The 17195-nt window shown below is 52.9% G+C and overlaps 1 protein-coding gene across 2 annotated transcripts in view; it reads right to left on the bottom strand.

Annotated features, from left to right (window-relative positions):
• Positions 1–8651: 8651 nt before the first annotated feature.
• Positions 8652–17195, bottom strand: part of MAU2 (MAU2 sister chromatid cohesion factor) — a 30868-nt gene continuing 22324 nt past the window's right edge. For both annotated transcript variants that reach the window (XM_028162170.2, XM_028162169.2), the window contains exons 14-19: positions 16629–16678; positions 16351–16428; positions 16027–16138; positions 13025–13115; positions 12021–12148; positions 8652–11643 (exon numbers count right to left, since the gene is read on the bottom strand). In XM_028162170.2, coding sequence (XP_028017971.2) covers positions 11569–11643; positions 12021–12148; positions 13025–13115; positions 16027–16138; positions 16351–16428; positions 16629–16678 — 534 coding nt within the window. In that variant the 3' untranslated portion in view covers positions 8652–11568. The remainder of the gene's footprint in view (positions 11644–12020; positions 12149–13024; positions 13116–16026; positions 16139–16350; positions 16429–16628; positions 16679–17195) is intronic.

The following is a 17195-nucleotide window of genomic DNA, read 5'->3' on the forward strand; positions in this document are numbered from 1 at the left end:
TAATACATGTTGTTATGTTATATTACAATCCCCCTCCCTTGACCACATAATGTTTCCTTTTTTTCTAAGAACACCCATCAATATCCTTGCGCTACTGTACAGCACAGGGAACTCTACTCAACTCTCTGTGGTGACCTAAATGGGAAGGAAATCCAAAAAAGAGGGGATATATGTATACATATAACTGATTCACTTTGCTGTACAGCGGAAACTAACACAACATTGTAAAGCAACTGTATTCCAATAAAAATTAGTTAAAGGGCTTCCCTGGTGGCGCAGTGGTTGAGAATCTGCCTGCTAATGCAGGGGACGCGTGTTTGAGCCCTGGTCTGGGAGGATCCCACATGCCGCGGAGCAACTAGTCCCGTGAACCACAACTACTGAGCCTGCGTGTCTGGAGCCTGTGCTCCGCAACAAGAGAGGCCACGATAGTGAAGAGGCCCGCACACCGCGATGAAGAGTGGTCCCCGCTTGCCGCAACTGGAGAAAGCCCTCGCACAGAAATGAAGACCCAACACAGCCAAAAATAAATATAAATAATAAATAAATAAATAAGACCCGGCACAACCAAATAAATAAATAAATATTTTTTTTTTTTTTTTTTTTTTTTTTTTTTTTTTTTTTTTTTAAAGATTTATTTTATTGATTGATTGATTGTTATGTTGGGTCTTCATTTCTGTGCTAGGGCTTTCTATAGTTGCGGCAAGTGGGGCCACTCTTCATTGCAGTGCGCGGGCCTCTCACTATCGCGGCCTCTCTTGTTGCGGAGCACAGGCTCCAGACGCGCAGGCTCAGTAGCTGTGGCTCACGGGCCTAGTCGCTCCGCGGCATGTGGGATCCTCCCAGACCAGGGCTCGAACCCGTGTCCCCTGCATTAGCAGGCAGACCCTCAACCACTGCGCCACCAGGGAAGCCCAATAAATAAATATTTTTTAAAAAAATAGTTAAAAAGAAAAAATCCTGGTTCAGTAGAATGTGGTTCATGGCTTGATTGGGGCTGGCTTGACATGTTGCCCTTGTCTAAGCCAGCTTCTGCCTCCCTTATTGCATCTCCCTCTCTCGGGGGGTTCTATGAGATCAAGGTACATTGCCCCATTTTGGAGGGGAGACAGTCGAGGCTCAGGGTTTTCAAATAAATAAAACCAGAGCCTAGGTTTCAATTCCAATTGTGAACAAAATCCGACTCCCGTACAGCCTTTCCACCTGCTGGGGCCACAAGCATGTTGCTAACTAACATTTTCTGTTTATAATCCTCATTTTTGTGCATTTTGTATTAAGTCACCACACTCCTCTCTCCCCTTCACATCCCCTCTTCTTTTAGATAATAGCGTGTTAAGGACTGTCAGAACCGAGAGGAAGTTAAGCAATCAGCTAGTCCATCTTCAACATTTCCCAAATGCAGAGAGTGCAGAGAGGGTATGACTGAGCAAGCACAGCATCAAGGCGAGAGCCGAGCTGGTCTCTTGGCAAAGCCAGCCTGAATCTCAAAGGCCACAGAGACTCACTGCACTTTCGTGGTTGTTAAACCCCGGTGGCAGAGCAGGCGGCATCCTGTCTCCTGTCTTGAGTGGAATTCAGGAGTCCCCAGGGAGCTCTGGGCAGTCACGGGCCGCGCCCTGTGGGCCACTCGTGTGCCTTTGTGAGGGAAGTTTCCTTGTCACTGCCCAGCTGCTTCCTGCCTCCGTGTTAAGGCCTCCAGGCCAGTCTGTGGGGAAGCAGCCATCAGGGCTCCCCACCTTTGCCTTCCACCCAGACCAGACCGGGCTCGTCCTTCCCGCTGCTGCTCAGCCTCTCACGCGTCTGCTCACCAAGGCCCTGGTCCTCTTTATGAGAATTTTCTCCTGGATTGTTGCCGAAGCATAGACAAGTGAGCCAGGAGAGAAAGACATCCCCCCAGACATATAGAAACTATAGCAATGTATCTGGTCAGCACCATTCTCCCCTCTTCCTCCCCTGTGGTGGGCATGGGGCTGGCACTGGGTGGGTAGCAGGGTGAGCGGTGAGGATGGAATGAAAGAGGATACTTAGTGCTTCCATCTTATTTTGTTCTTTTGTATGAGTAACCTTTCAAAACTTCCCTCATTCATTGGTATATTCATTTATTCCACAAATATTTAATGGGCCCCTAAGGAGGGCTGGGCACTGTGGGGTAGAGCGCCGTGGGCAAAGGTGCCGGGGATGAGGCATCTCTCTCTCACCTTGACCCTCAGGCCTGCTGTTCCCTTCCCCACAGGCAGCCACCATCACCAGTCTCTCAAATGTCCCTCCAGAGAGGTTCTATTCCATGTGCAGATGCATGGGGTCCACTTTGATTTTGTGCACACACAGAGTCATGGTGCACACGCTCTGATCTTTTAAACTGAAAGCAAGTGTTCTGGTGGGCAATTCTCACCATGGAGGCAAGTTGCCACCCTCAATCAGTGACCGGGACTCTTCTAGAATGTTCCTAAGAGGAGCACCCTTAGCCCAACATTGCTGTTCAGTATAGAAAGCCCTAGAAACACCTGCTTTGGTGCCCAAGGGGAAAAGGTCCTTGGATCCTTGGAGTAGACATATTTCTACGTGTCTTGGGTTAGGAAAGGCTGAATCACTACTTTTGCTTAGATCTGGAAACTAACTTATCTTCTTCCTAGTGCAGGAGTCACTAGTGCCCCTGGGTCTGGAAAGCTTCACTCCTGCTCCAAATGATGCTGAGAGCTAGGGGCCTGCAGCTTAGGGGGAGATGGGGCTATCGCAGGAATTTCAGTGCAAGGGCCCAGGTTCTCCACTGGAGCCGTCAGAGGCCTGTGGTTATGGTGACCGTTCTGGATGCTGTGGTGAGCAAGTCGAATGGGGAGGGACAGACTGACAACAAAGTGAACAAGGTGATTTCAACCCCTGGTGATGTTGATGAAGAAAAGTAACCAGGGATGTGACACAGTGACTGGAAAGGACTCCGGCCAGGGCAGGAGTTGATGGCTTGTGAGCAGGTGGATTTGAGGAGAGAACTGAATCTTAACAAGGACTCAGCCTGGGGATAAGCATTCTGGGCAGAGGGGAGCAGTGGATGTCACAGCCCTGAGGGCACCGAGCATGGGGCAGAGAGCAGCTGGAGAGCTGGTGGGCAAGGATGAAGTGGGAGAGCTGATGTTGCAGGCCTGGGAGGAAGCTGGATTTTATTCTAACGGGAAGAAGAAGTAAGCGTGCTACAAAGCTCTGTGAGCTCTGTTTCCCACTGGTAAAATTCCTTGTTTGGATTCGGTAATCTTCCAGCTCTCTGGTTTCATGCCTGTGTTCTTTTATTCAAAGATGTTATTGAGCCTCCAGGGTGGCCAGATTTAGCAAATGAAAACATAGGATGGGGCTTCCCTGGTGGCGCAGTGGTTAAGAATCCGCCTGCCAATGCAGGGGACACGGGTTTGAGCCCTGGGCTGGGAAGATCCCACATGCTGCGGAGCAACTAAGCCCGTGCAGCACAACTACTGAGCCTGCGCTCTAGAGCCCGCGAGCCACAACTACTGAGCCTGCGTGCCACAGCTACTGAAGTTCACGTGCCTAGAGCCCATGCTCCGCAACGAGAAGCCACTGCAATGAGAAGCCTGTGCACCGCAACAAAGAGTAGCCCCCACTCGCTGCACTAGAGAAAGTCCATGCGCAGCAATGAAGACCCAACTCAGCCAAAAATAAAATAAATAAAATAAAATTTATTAAAAAAAAAAAAGAAAAAGAAAACCTAGGATGCCCAGTTAGGGTGAATTTCAGATTAATGACCAAGTCTCCTGTAGTATAAGTCTATCCCACAGTGTCAGAGTATCTTCCATGTGCCAGGGCCCCGCTAGGAGTCAGCTCAGCTTTGAACGATTTTCTTCACACAACCCCACAGCCTACTGCCTTCGGAGGAACTGGTCAGACATGAAGGCTAGAGTCTGGTGTGACTTGGGAGAGAGAGATTAACCAGCTTCAAAAATCCACCTTGGCCCCAAATTGTGACCTTGAACTGGCGATTCCTTTGGGTGCCCCAACTCTTGTTAGATGCCCACATGGCATTGATTAAAATGCCTTCGACGTCCCCTGCATCACAAACATGTATCGTGTTGTGTGGGGAGGTTATTTGGGTGGCCAGGTATAGGTTCTGGCCTTTTTCATGAGAATTACGAGAAGGGAGGGTAACGTGTTCGGCACTCACCCATTATCCTCACCGAGGGTGTGGCTGTGAGAGACCTGAGGTAAAATTTGAATGTTGGAAGGATCCAGAGAGAGATGACGTGGCCATGGGCTCCTCGTCCCATCACGGGGACTGAGTTGACACTGCCATGGGGTCTGTCGGTGTGCAAAGCCCACCTGGCCCTGTACTCTGCAGACAAGGCATGTGGGTGTTTCCACGGGGCAACCCTGGGCATGGCCTGTGGCCTTTCCAGAACACAGCCAGGGAGGGGCAAATAATCCCTGGAAAACAATCTCCCTAAGTCAAGGTTTTGGGTCTCAGGAAAACTAGATGCTGTGAGAGAAACAGATCCTGTGAATGAGGGTTTCAGGTGTGGCCCTGGTCCTGCGGGGACTTCCTTCTGTTGGCGCCAGAAGACAGAACTTTCTGGAGGCAGGAAGGACTTCTTGGAGAGATGAAGTCCCTTTTCCTGGGGAGGGGGTGCCTCAGGAAACATCGTGGTGCCTGCTGGGCAGGGTGTTAGGGGTACAGTACTCGGACTGGGGACCCAGCTCTGAGGCATCTACTCTGGTTAGTTCGTGGTGGTGTCAGGAGGGATCTGGCCCTTGGTCACCTGCTGTTGGAGCCCATGTTATCCAAGGGGGTTAGTGACCCCATCTCTGTCATTGTCACCTTCTGACCCGTGCCCTTGTCTCAGTTCAGCCCTGTCTGCATCACCGCCACCCGAGCTCACTTCTGGGATGTAGGCCTAAGTGTGGTAAGAGGAGAAGAACCTGAGGAGACCCGGGGACTTTGATCCTTCCCCTGGACAAGGGGGCTCCATCACTTTCCCCATCCATCAATGTCCTCCTGAACATGACCCAGGTGTCAGCTGTGCTTGAGGTGGTGGTGGGCACATGTGGCAGCCCCTGCCCTCCAGAATGCCACAGGCAGCCCAGATGCCCACCCAGCATCCTCTCTGGGGTGGCCAGACATGAGGGCTGCCCATTCCCTTCCCCCAGTCTTGGTGGCCATGTAAGCAAAAGTTGGAAACGCCATCTAGCTGCCCAGCTCTGACTGGCTTGGCTGAGGGATGTCTCCCCTCTGTCCTGTCACAGAGCTCCCCCACCCCCCAGGTCCCATGGTTGTCCCATCCTACAGTGCACTACTCCTCTCTCACAGGCAGGACAGCACTCACTCCTATTTGAGGTCCATCATAGAGCTCCTGGTACAATGTGCACTCCCCGAGGGCAGGGACTTTATCTGGTGTGGTTCCTGCTGAGTCCCCAGCGCCCAGCACCCGGCACATGTCAAATAAATGTTTGGCAAGTAAATGAGGGAATGAATGGTGCAACCCTGACACCTAGAGAACCACGGGGATCAGCGTCTCTGACCTGCATGTTACAGGAGGGGAACTGAGAGCCCTGAGGTAGAGGTCAGCCCACATCCTTGCAGATAAGGACAGAGCCAGGGTACATTGGGGTCTGGTGACATCCAGCCCAGTCTTCCCAGCCTGCTTGCCCTGCCTGATGGGGACACTGCCCGGAGTGTCCGCGCCCCCTGGCGGCTGAGGAGCAGGCTGGGCCACTGGCAGCCGCTGGTGACACACAGATGACAGAGTGGGAGATTTACTTCCGGTTCACGTTACTTCTGAGCAGTTTGTACTTAACCCTTTAGGGGAGCGTTTGTGTTCAGAACCCTGCAGTAGCAGGACATCCTCCAAGGGCCACACAGACACTCGCTCTGGGCGGAGCATGCCTAACTGCAGATGGAGCCTGAACTCCAAGCTGCACAGACACATGATGCTCAGAATTGTGGTTAGAAACAATACTCAAAGCAAAACAAACACATGTTGACAAAGTGGTCCTCTTCTAAGGATCTTAGAGAGCTTTTCTGCATACACAACAGGGATAGGACGAACGAGTGCTGATCTCTCTCCCATAAACTCCTAATTTAGTGTAAGAATGTTGTGATTTTTAAAATGACATTTGTTGGACTTCCCTGGTGGCGCAGTGGTTAAGAATCCTCCTGTCAATGCAGGGGACACGGGTTCGGGCCCTGGTCCGGGAAGATCCCACATGCCGCGGAGCAACTAAGCCCATGAGCTGCAACTACTGAGCCTGCACTCTAGAGCCTGCGCACCACACAAAGAGTAGCCCCCCACTCGCTTCAACTAGAGAAAGCCTGTGTGCAGCAACGAAGACCCAACGCAGCCAAAAATAAATATATAAATTAATTAATTTAAAAACATCAAGCCCCCAATTTAAAAAAAAAGACATTTGTTGTAGCAGCCATAATGCATTGAGAGTATCATATTTTTCACAAAGGGACTGTAATAGTCCCTTTATTTTCGAGTCCTTGAAAAAGGTATCAAAAAATATCAAAGTGCTAAGAAAATCAAATTCACATAGAAACAAATCTTTTCCTTTTTTTCCCCAACCAACTGCATTATAATCTCACCAAGTGAGCATGAATTTGTGGGGAAATACTTTTAAAATTGTCAGCAATCCCCTCTTCCCCTCTCAGACCCTCTGAGGACCAGCAGAGTGGGCGGTGGGGCGTGGAGAGGGATGGGAGGGAGGGGCCTCCTCTGACCTGGGGTCAGCCTCCACTGGGCACCTCTGAGCTGACTTGGATTTTATTAGGGGAAGAAGCCACCGTGGTTCAAATGGAAGAAGCGATGCAAGGTGCTGCACAGACGGAAACATGGCAGCAATCTCCCTGAATAGCTTTCTTTGCGGGGAAATGTAAACCCAAAGAGCTCAAGGAAGCCAAGGGGGAAGCCAATACACATGGGGAATACTTTAAATTCCCGGGCCCCCAGGAGCCCATCAGCCTGGGGGTGTAAGGTCCAGGCTCCCCTGCAGGACAGCAGGGACCTGCTGTTGGCATTTTGGTGGCGGCGGGGTGGGACTGGCCACAGTGACTGGGTGTTGTGACACACGCACATTGTGGGCAGGTGTCCACAGTGGCATCTGCTGGACCTGTCTGGGGTTGGCCCACGCGCTCTTCCCTCTGGGATGCCCCACGGACCTACACACCCTGTGTCAGGCTTGGGCCAGGATGTTTCCTCAGTGAAACCCAGCAGCCACAAGGAGAGTGCCCCTGGCAAGGGGACAGGTGGGAGTGAGCACAGAATGTTCTGAGACCATTCAGGGAGGAGGCTGGGCAGCAGCCAGGTGGGAGACATGACTGGGCCTCAGACAGACGGAGAAGATGGCCAGGAATAGGCAGAGTGACCGGCAGGATTTCTGAGGATTGGGGATGTATGGGTCAAAGGCTAGTAATGAACCCTTCCCCAGGCATGTGATGCTCGGGCCAGCTGCCCTGGCCACCTGCTAGCCTCTGTGAGGCCCATTCCTGTCTTCCCCTCAGTCCTGTGGCTGCCTCCTGGCTGAGTTCCTGTCATCTACTTCCCAAGTATGTTCTCTGCACTGTGTCACTGTCTGTGGAATCGCTCACACATCCAGTGGCCAGCAGTTCTGCCCTGGGACGACGGCCCAAAGGAGCGTTCAGAAGTGCCCCTGGAAGGGAGCAGTCAAGGCCACATGGGCATCATCTCGGGGCACAGGGACAAGAGCAACACAAGGGCCTTGATGCAGCGTGAGTGGCAGCCTGGCACAATACATGCACATTAAAAGCACGGCACAACCCAAAAGAATTGAAAACACGTGTTCAAACAAAATGCACATCCATAACAGCACTACTCACAATAGTCACAAGGGAAAAGCAACCCAAAGCCCAATGGATGACTAGACAAAATGTGGTCCATTATCCAACAGAACATTATTTAGCCATAAAAATGAAGCACTGATACACGCTACAACGTGCAAAAACCTTGAAGACATCAGGCTGAGTGAAAGAAGCCAGACACAAAAGGGCACATGATGCATGATTCCATTTATATGAAATACCCAGAAGAGGTAAATCCAATAGTGACAGAAAGTAGATTAGTGGTTTTCTGGGGCTGGAGGAATGGGAATGGGGAGTGATTACTAATGGAGATGGGGTCTCCTTTTGGGGTGATGAAAATGTTCTGGAACTAGACAGAGGTGCTGGTTGTACATAGTAAATGTATTTAGCGCCACTGAATTGTAGATGTTCAAATGTTAATTTTATGTTATGTGACTTTCACCTCAAAAAGGAAAAAAAAAAACCTGAGGAAAAAAAAAAACCTTGGCACATGAAGGCTGACCCACGAGTTTTCTAAGAACACAGGGAATAGAACACCAGGCACGCAAGGAAGTCTGTCTCTGGCGAGGGCCAGGACAGACAGTGCTGTGGGCCTTGCATGCCATGTCTGCGGGGTTTCCTCCCCTCTAGGCAGGGCTGGACTGGGGAACATCATCATTAGCGGGGAAAAGATTCAGGTTGCCACCAGGTCCTCCAGTCCGGGGCATCGGGTTCCGCATCCTCACACTCTGTAGGTTATAGCAGAAGTCTCTGTGGCCCTGCTGGCTGGGCGGGGAAGGTTAGTCTTTGGGACGGCACATGTGAGGGGCAGACGACACAACAAAGACACAGTGAGTGATGGCTCCCGCAAGTTGTTTTACTTTGAATATACAGGAGAAGAAATCTGCAAACGAGAAGCTATGTTCTACGGTTATGTCTTTTAAACGATTCTTGTATTTACAGATTTTTTTTTTTCCTGATTAAAAGCACCAGCTGAAGATACAGGCTGCTAAAAACATAAGACACTGCAAACCCATTAAAAGACCGTATGCCAAACATACTTATTGAAAACCCTTTAAGGAAACAAAGACAATGCAACCAACAAATTTACCAGCTGTGCCACCAGGCAGCCCTTTCCGATTTCCCTGCCTGTGCTCCCAATAAATGGGACTGGGAGTGCTTACCCAAGGGGGAGGACGCTGGCCTCACCCATGGGCGACTGGGGGGATCCAACAGGGGAAGGCAGCTGTGTCTCCAAGGGAACCTGGCACCTCCTGGACCAACGTCCCCAGAACCATAGGCCCTGAGGGCCACCACTGCTCATAGGAGGAAGTGGGAGGTGCACACAAGGGGTCTGACCAGCTTTAATTTACCTGCCAACAGGAATCTTTCCGCTACTCCCTCACACCCCTGTATGCTTAAGGGTTTGGAGTTTTTATTTATCTGTTTTTTCCTGAACACTTAGCTATATGACACTAGCTATAATGTCTCCCTGGGGGCTTGCTTGCTCTTAAATTCTTATGATTGAGAAACTGTGAGGCACTGAATTTGGACTCACAGGAAGGTATTTACGACAGCTTTATGTAATTGAAAGGTGCTGCAGTGAAGGGGACATTCAAAGTTCACACACACGCACGCATGCAGTACACGCGGGTTGGCTTCCATAAAGCTAGAGTGGAATATTAAATATTGAGTACTGAATTCTTAACTGTAAACTTAAGAACTTAACCTTAACTTTACATATACATAGATAACAAAGTGGTCACTAAAAGCACTTTAACATCAGGACAGACCTTAAGTGTTGAGGTTCTTATTTCAACTGCTCTACATACAAAATGTCCTAGAAGGAAAGAAAGGTTTAAATAAATACACAGAGACAAGCATGATGTAAAATGTGATTGAAGAAATGTGGGTCTGGAGAGGTTCGACAGTGTGGGGTCCAGGCCTGCAGGCGCAGCTTGTAGCAAGACAGGTGCTCTGTCCCTTGAGTGGAGGGGAGGACCTGGGGGGCACCCTTGAGGGGGGAGGAAGACAGGATGTGGACAGCTCATGACCAGACATCAGACCCACATCTGCAGGCCTCACAGGCCCAGTGGTGACATCAAGGGGGTAGCCCCAGGGAACATGGGAGAGGGCCAGACTCTTACGAGTGACCCAGGATGACACAGAGAGGGCAGGTCCTCTTAGGACGAAACTCTGCCAGCCCGTCCCTCCAACCAGCCTGTCCCTTCAACCAGTAGCTCACTTGCATGCCTGTTGCGGGCCCCCAAGAGGGCAGTAGGGCCCTGATATGGGCAGTAGCCCAGAGCAGGGAGGTCTGCTGACAGGCCTGCTTATGGCTAAGGCACACCCAGGCCTCAGGGCCCAGGCAGCTGACCTGAGCGAGGCCAACATTCCTTCCTTCACGGACACTGAGGCTTCAAGAAACAGCCTTCACGGTGCTGGGTGCCTAGACTTGAACCAACAAGCAGTTGTGACTAGCAAAACCACTCACCATCCCTCATCAGGGAGATGATCCCAGGTGCCAGAAGCTAAAGGCGGCAGCTGCTTTGACTGCCCCTAACGTCCCCATCACCTGGGGCACCTCCTCAACTATCCAAGAGGAACACAGAACCGAGAATGGCTGTCTGGGCCTGGCAGAGCCTCCTGGGGTCCAGCTCAGGAAGTTTTCAATGCTGTTCTGAGACCCAAGGCAGGTAGGTTTCCTCCTCCTTCCCTCTGAACACAGGGCAGGGGGCCAAGGGAGTGGCTGCCTGCAGGCTGGTGGAGCTTCAGGTGTCTGCACACATTCTCTGCAAAGGAGGCTGCAGAGCTGCCAGAAAGCAAGCCCCTTTGATCCGGCGCCCTGAGTTGGGCTGAGGAAAGTCCCTCTCCCCAGCTTCCTGCCCCGCACTATGGACGCTGACGGGGGAGGGCGGCTGGCGCAAACACAGGAGTTTCTGCTCTGGGCGCCAGCTCTGTGAAGCCACACACACACACACACACACACACACACACACACACACACACACACGCACACACGCACACACACACACACGCACACACGTGCACCCCCATGGCTGGACAGTGAATCCAGTCAAGGTGCAGATGTTTGGAAGCCAAGTTCCTGGGTCCCCCAGGGCCCCTAGCTAGAGGCCCCAGCTGCCAAAAGGATGGATGCTGGACAGAAAGGCAAACTGGGAAAAGCATCGTGGCGGGACGTGCATTTTTATCCCTGACATGAGCAATGACTTCTTCCCTCTAATTTTGGGCCAGAAACTGGTGTCTTGCCTCTGGGCACTGGAAGCTGCCATGAGCAGAGGAAAGACTCCAGCAACGCATAGAGGCCCAGGCGATGGAAGTCACGTGGCACCTCGGTGGTAATGACCACCCCTGCATGCAGGATCGGGAGCTGGCCAGTGGCTGGCACTCCACTCCCCGCCCAGACACACTCTCTTGAAGACATGACTCAGACGTGGAAGCAGGCCTGGCAGCTCAAGTCCACTTTGAAGGATGGCTCTGGAAAGTTGCCTCCAAAATCCCACCTGCGAGCCTCAGCACCCGGACTCCTGGTACTCAGCAAGAATGGCCAGCCGGCCCTTCCTGGGAGAACGGGAACTGGCCCTCCACACTCCCCAAGGACTTGGAAGCTCTGGAGACAGTCGGGAAAGAAGCCTGGGGACAGCCACGCCAGCACGTCTCTAAGGAAAGCTCAAGTGCCATCTGGGTGGAAGTCGGGGCCACACCAGGCCCCACAGAGGCCCGAAGAAGCTGAGTGGCCCTGTCCAGGAGTCTCACAGGAGGCTGGCCAGGCTGGTGTTGGGTCCATTCTGAGCTTGGAACTGCACAGGAGGCGGGCCGTCTGTCCACTGTTGGGGAAGAGGACACACAAGTGAGGTCCTTCTTAGAGAGGAGCAGGGGTGTGCTGGGCCACATGTCTGCGCCTGGAATGCTGCCCTCCTCGGGCTGGTCACCAGCCAGGACCCTGCGTCTTCCACACTTGAGTCAGATGGGCCCCCAGGAAGCAGCCTGCATCACCCACTTGGGTTGGTGCTATCTTGCCCATCCAAGGGGGCTCCTGAGGCCAGGCTGAGTTAGGGATTGTTGGAGAGATGGAAGGAAATGGTAGCCAAGTGTGTACTTCCCTCCTCAGGAAGCGAGTCCCCCAGGGGCTACAGACCAGGTGAGCTGGCCCCAAGGAGCCAACCAGCACCCTCATTTTGTCTCTCCCACCCTGTGCCCGTACCGTGATGAGGTTGTGCTCAGGGAGGCTGCATGCCTCGATGTGGTCCTGGAGCAGCTGCTGCGAGAAGTTCTGGTGCATCTGGGCGGCTTCATGGGCATCCATGGCATTCCCGCAGGCTTTGTTCAGGTCTGAGGGTGGGATATGCACAAAGGATGGGCCTGCTTTGGCCTGCCACTGCCCCCACACCCTCCCCTTGGGTGTGGGTGGAGCCCTGAAGTCAAACCCCAGCTCTGCCAGTGGGTTGCTGTGTGCCTGGCACATTACCTGCCCTGAGCCCTGTGTCAAGGTCAGCAAAGCCCACTTGCCAGCAGCCCTCACATGTGCCCTCCTATGTTCCTGAGTCCTTTGTCCTTGGAGGTGGATGAGCAACAAGGCCCATAGGGGCAGATATAAGGGCTGGTAGGGCAGTGAAAGTCCCTGGGGCTCCCTGTGGATGCAGCACTCCCTGCAGCACTTCCAGCACTTCCTGGCCAGCTCTTGGGCACCCAGGAGCCCACCGGGAGCAAGGCACCCAATGCTCACTTCTGAGGCAGGAGAACTGAATGGGTGCATGAATCCACTGCAGATAGGAACAGTTTGCCCTCTACCTCCTCCCCAGGGCCCTGGGTGAGTCTATGGACCTCAGTTTCACAACCTGTAAATGGGAGAGCAGCAGTAACAACACCTGCTGAGCACCCTGGCTCGTCCTGCCTGACAGAAATGACTGCCATCCCCATTCATGGGAAAGAAACTGAGGCCAAGTGCCAGGGCTCACAGCTCAATTCTTCACTCAGATGCCAAGAACTAGCCTTGTGGGTCCCAGAAAGACAGAATCAGATTCTGCGTAGATCTCACTATGTGAACGAGCCCACTGCCCTCAAACAGGGCCTCCTGAGAAGCCTGAGAATGTGCTAGAACTGGGGCTATGGCCTGCAGAGGTCCAGTCTAAAGCAGAGGCTTTAGCAGGGCTTACCTAGGGTCCTCTAGCCTTTGGCTCTACCCAGATGCCCCAATCTCTTACTCACCTCTTAGCAGGGCCGATGACCACAGCTGCACTGACATGTCTGGGATCTTGCTGGCTAGCTGCATGGCCGGCACCACCATGTTGTTACTCTCCTGTCGATCGAGAGCAGCAGAGGAGTCAAGCGCGGGGGGTGGTGGTAGAAAGGGCTGGTGGCAGGGACGGCGTGGGCCCCACCTGTGACCTCCTGCTGCTTGGCATATACCCACTCCTACTTCAGAGCCTATCTCAAATGACCCTCTCCGAAGTACTCCTCGACCACCTTGGGGAAAAATAAACTGCCTCCACGTCTCGGCTCTGCGTGTGCCTCCTCCCTGGGGTACGGCCATGGGCAATTCTATGTGCCTTTGTCTTTCTAGCCAGAGGAAAAGGCACTGGTGGCAGTCAGCCCTGGACCCATATCAGGAGCTGATTAGAAATACAGATTCAGGGGTCCCAGGGCTGGGAAAAGGCAGCAGTCTGTCCTGGCAGGAGCAACGAGGGCTGAACGGACAAAAGAGAGAGGAAGAGAAGTTTCTCTTCTACGTACAAGCCTGCTCTTGTGCGACGCCACCTGGGACACACAGGGCTGTGGGGCAGCAGGATGTTTGAACCCTCCAACCCTGACTCCACCACGTGATTGCAACAGCGCCCCCGGCCCCCAATCCCCAGGATGAGCTGAGTGAGAGCCATTGGGGGCTGTAAACACCCATCCTTGACCCCGCAGTGACCGGCAGCACTGCTGTGACTACACCCAGTCCGGAGACCACAGCCTGCTGGCCTAAATGTTGGGTTCAGGGTGACACTGGGAAAACTCCCAATGCGGCAACACCTTGCAGCCTGGGGGGAGACTTGGCATGTAGCCCAGAGACATACAAATCCTCAAAACCAACTCCTGAGGCCCAGGTTCAACATGGCCACGGTTGCGCAGGACATGCCGCCACACAGACACAAAAGCCCAGTGACTTTATGCTGCCCTGTGGCCAGCACCTCGAAGATAAGCTCCAGGTGGGTCTCAAAACTTTTCAAAATTGGACCAAGCCCTTCCAAGACCTCAGAATGCACAGCAGAACAGGAAAAACTACTCTCCTCCTCTAGGCCTGGGGCTGGGAGGGAGCTGCCAGGAGGGAGAGTCCCCCTTGGCTCAGGTTCCCCCATGACAGCTTGCGGCTGCCCCACAGAACGTGGGCTTGAAGCACGGAGTGATCCTGAGAGCAGTCCTGTATGAGGCCACCCGCAAACTTGTAATGCCCAAGGACACTCTGGCCTGGCAGGCCCGGGGCAGGCAGTGTCTCCCCCAGACCTGGAGCTGCTTGAGGCAGGACCTGGGTTTGAGGACTCTTGGTGGCCCCATGTTACCCTACGTGGGCCCAGGCACAAAGGGAGCAGCAGAGGTTCCCAAATAAGCTCTATAATTTCCTCCGGGACCGCCCCAAACATGAACCAGAAGCTGCAGCTGAAGAGCTGCTCTGCCCATCCTGAAGGTGGCTTCTGGACAAACAAGAGCCAACAAGGTCCGGGTTCTAAGCCTGGGTTTGCAGTTTGGTGCTGTGTGACTTACTTTTTTTAACTTTATTTATTTTTTGGCCACGCCGTGCGGCATTCCGGATCTTAGTTCCCCAACTAGGGACTGAACCTGTGCCCCCTGCAGTGGAAGAGTGGAGTCTTAACCAGTGGACTGCCAGGGAAGTCCCTTTTTAAAAATGTTCATTTTTTAAAAATTTGGGGCTGTGTGCCTTCAATCTCCCCATCTGGCAACGAGGTAATCACAGCCACTGCACCAAGACACAAGGCATGTGGCCTACACTCAGTGGAGCCTCACGTTGAGCACCTTGTCCCTGCCTAACCCCCAGATGCACACGGAGGCCACTGTCCTCACTGTGCTCAGTGGGTAGTGTGACAGGTGTTGTAGAAGGAGTGGCGCTACACTCAGAAGGGAGAATTTAGTACTGGTCCTCCTCCTTCCAGGGTGATGATACCTCCCAGGGTTCAGGCCACAGCTACAGGGCATGTTGGCCTGGCAAATGCTTACCACATGACTGTGGGGAAGGGGATGCACCAGGCTCATTAAAAGCACTCACTCTTCAGAAGCCCTGGGGCTTGATCAGATAGAACTTTATGGGCCAAGACAAGTACCCTGCACTATCTGTCCCAAAAAAACAGCTGAAGTGAGTTTGGCTAAACTACAGAGTTGATGCCAGCTTAAAAATTCTCACTGCCATTAGAAAAAAGCTCCAACACAGTGGTGCAGAGAAAGACCAGACATAAAATTATAAAACAGCCTGATAAACAAAACCTATGCATGGGCAGAGGCAGGCAATGGAAAGAGCTGGAAGACAGAAGACATGCGATGACTTTCTCCTTTGCTTCTCAGACTTTCTATGAGAAATAAAATACATGCCGTATTTTATGTTGACAAATATTTTCCTTAAAAAATTAAAGACCCTGTATGGTCGATGGGTTAGAGCAGGTGAGATGTACATACATCCCCAGATGGGGAGACTCGGAGTCAACTGATCCCACCAGAGACCAGTTGGCATGGGTGGGGACCAGGCCCAGGGGGGCACTGTTGGTGAGGGTAAAAACACAGAGTGCACTGAAGACACCACGTGTGATGGGCAGAGATGGAACCCTTGGGATTGTGACTGAGCAGACACACTCCTTCTCCCCAAGTATTAACACAGGAAAGGGAACCTGCCCTCAGCCTTGCCAGCTTTGGGCAGCCTGACCAGCTCTAGCTCCACTGAGCCCTGGGGCTTTGCCTGATGACTGCCCATGGCCAACACTGGCCCTGTCTGCCCCACAGATGCATCCTCCAGGGATCCAAAGTTCCCCCAGCCCTGCCTGCCCAGGCTGTCTGAGCCAGAGTGCCTCTGCCCTGGCTGAGCCTCACGGAGCAATGGTGGGTGAGGGGTCAGTGAGATGCGATCATTGTGGGGCACAGAATGGGAGGCACTTCCTTGCTAGGTTCCCCCTACTAAGCACCACCCTGGCCCCATGCCCCTCAGCCTGACCCCTGACACTCACCCTATGGTTTCCCAACACATAAAAGATGTGGCCCAGGAGCACAAGGGAGCAGGCTGTAAGCCGGTTCAGGTCCTCTGCATTGGACATCTTCAGGGTTTCCCGCAGAAATCGCCTTCATGAGAAGAACAGATGATGAGGCCCCATCGGGAGGCCTTTGGGGAAGAAAAGGCAGCAATGGCCTTGAGGCCCTGAGCAGAGGGCCACCCACCCCATCTGGCAGTGGGTGGGAAGCGCAGGGACAGGGGACCTCGCACATGCTGTTGGGGGAAGAGAAACACCGGGAGGTGCCGGGCACGGGGCCACCTGCCCTCTCCCAGTACTCACTTGGCCTCGTTATAGCGTCCCTGGAAGAAGGAGAAGAGCCCACGCACGTAGAAAGCTGCTGCTCGGAGGCAGTGCGAGCTGAGGGGAGAGCGGAGCGTCACACCTTGGTGGGGTTTTTGTGAAACCAGCAGATTTACAAAAGGGGATTGGTTGGGGGGGTATGAGGTGTTGGGGTACATGGGGCAGTCTAGGGTCCCACAGGTGCTCACACCACCCCAAAAAGCAAAGAAAGCATAAGATAACTAGTAAAGTAGAACTCAGGGCCTGGGGCAGCCTACCTGACGGGGAAGCTGTGGTCTGGATTGATCCTCTCCAACAAACTGTACAGCTGTGAAAGAAATGTCTGCAAGTTAGGATAATTCCACATTTCTAAATATGAGAGAGTTCGGCCCCAGATATGCTAGTAAATTGACTAGGGCTGCCTGCAACTTCCTGAGGAATGTGCCCGTACCCCAAATCCCACGCCTGTAAGCAACCTGCCAGGAGAAGGGGCAGGACCTGCAACATCACTGACATCTTAGGTGCCCTTTGGCTATCATATGGAGGGTGTGCTGGTGGATGAGGGTTGAAGTGGGCTGAGGCTTCACCCAGTACCCACACAGTCCCATCAGGAGGCAGACACTGGGGTGGGGGTGCAGAGGAGACACAAGGGAACCAAACTCCTCTGAGACCACCAAGGCCACACCAGGCCCTCATGACCCTGCCCACTGTGCTTCCTGACTACTGGAGCAGCTGCACTGGGCTTTCTTTCTTTTTTAATAAATGAGGTGTTTTTAAAAAAATAATTAATTTTTTGGCTGTGTTGCGTCTTTGGTGCTGCACGTGGGCTTTCTCTAGTTGCATCG

This window comes from Balaenoptera acutorostrata, chromosome 2, assembly GCF_949987535.1.
Source record: "Balaenoptera acutorostrata chromosome 2, mBalAcu1.1, whole genome shotgun sequence".
NCBI classification, from domain to species: Eukaryota; Metazoa; Chordata; class Mammalia; order Artiodactyla; family Balaenopteridae; genus Balaenoptera; species Balaenoptera acutorostrata.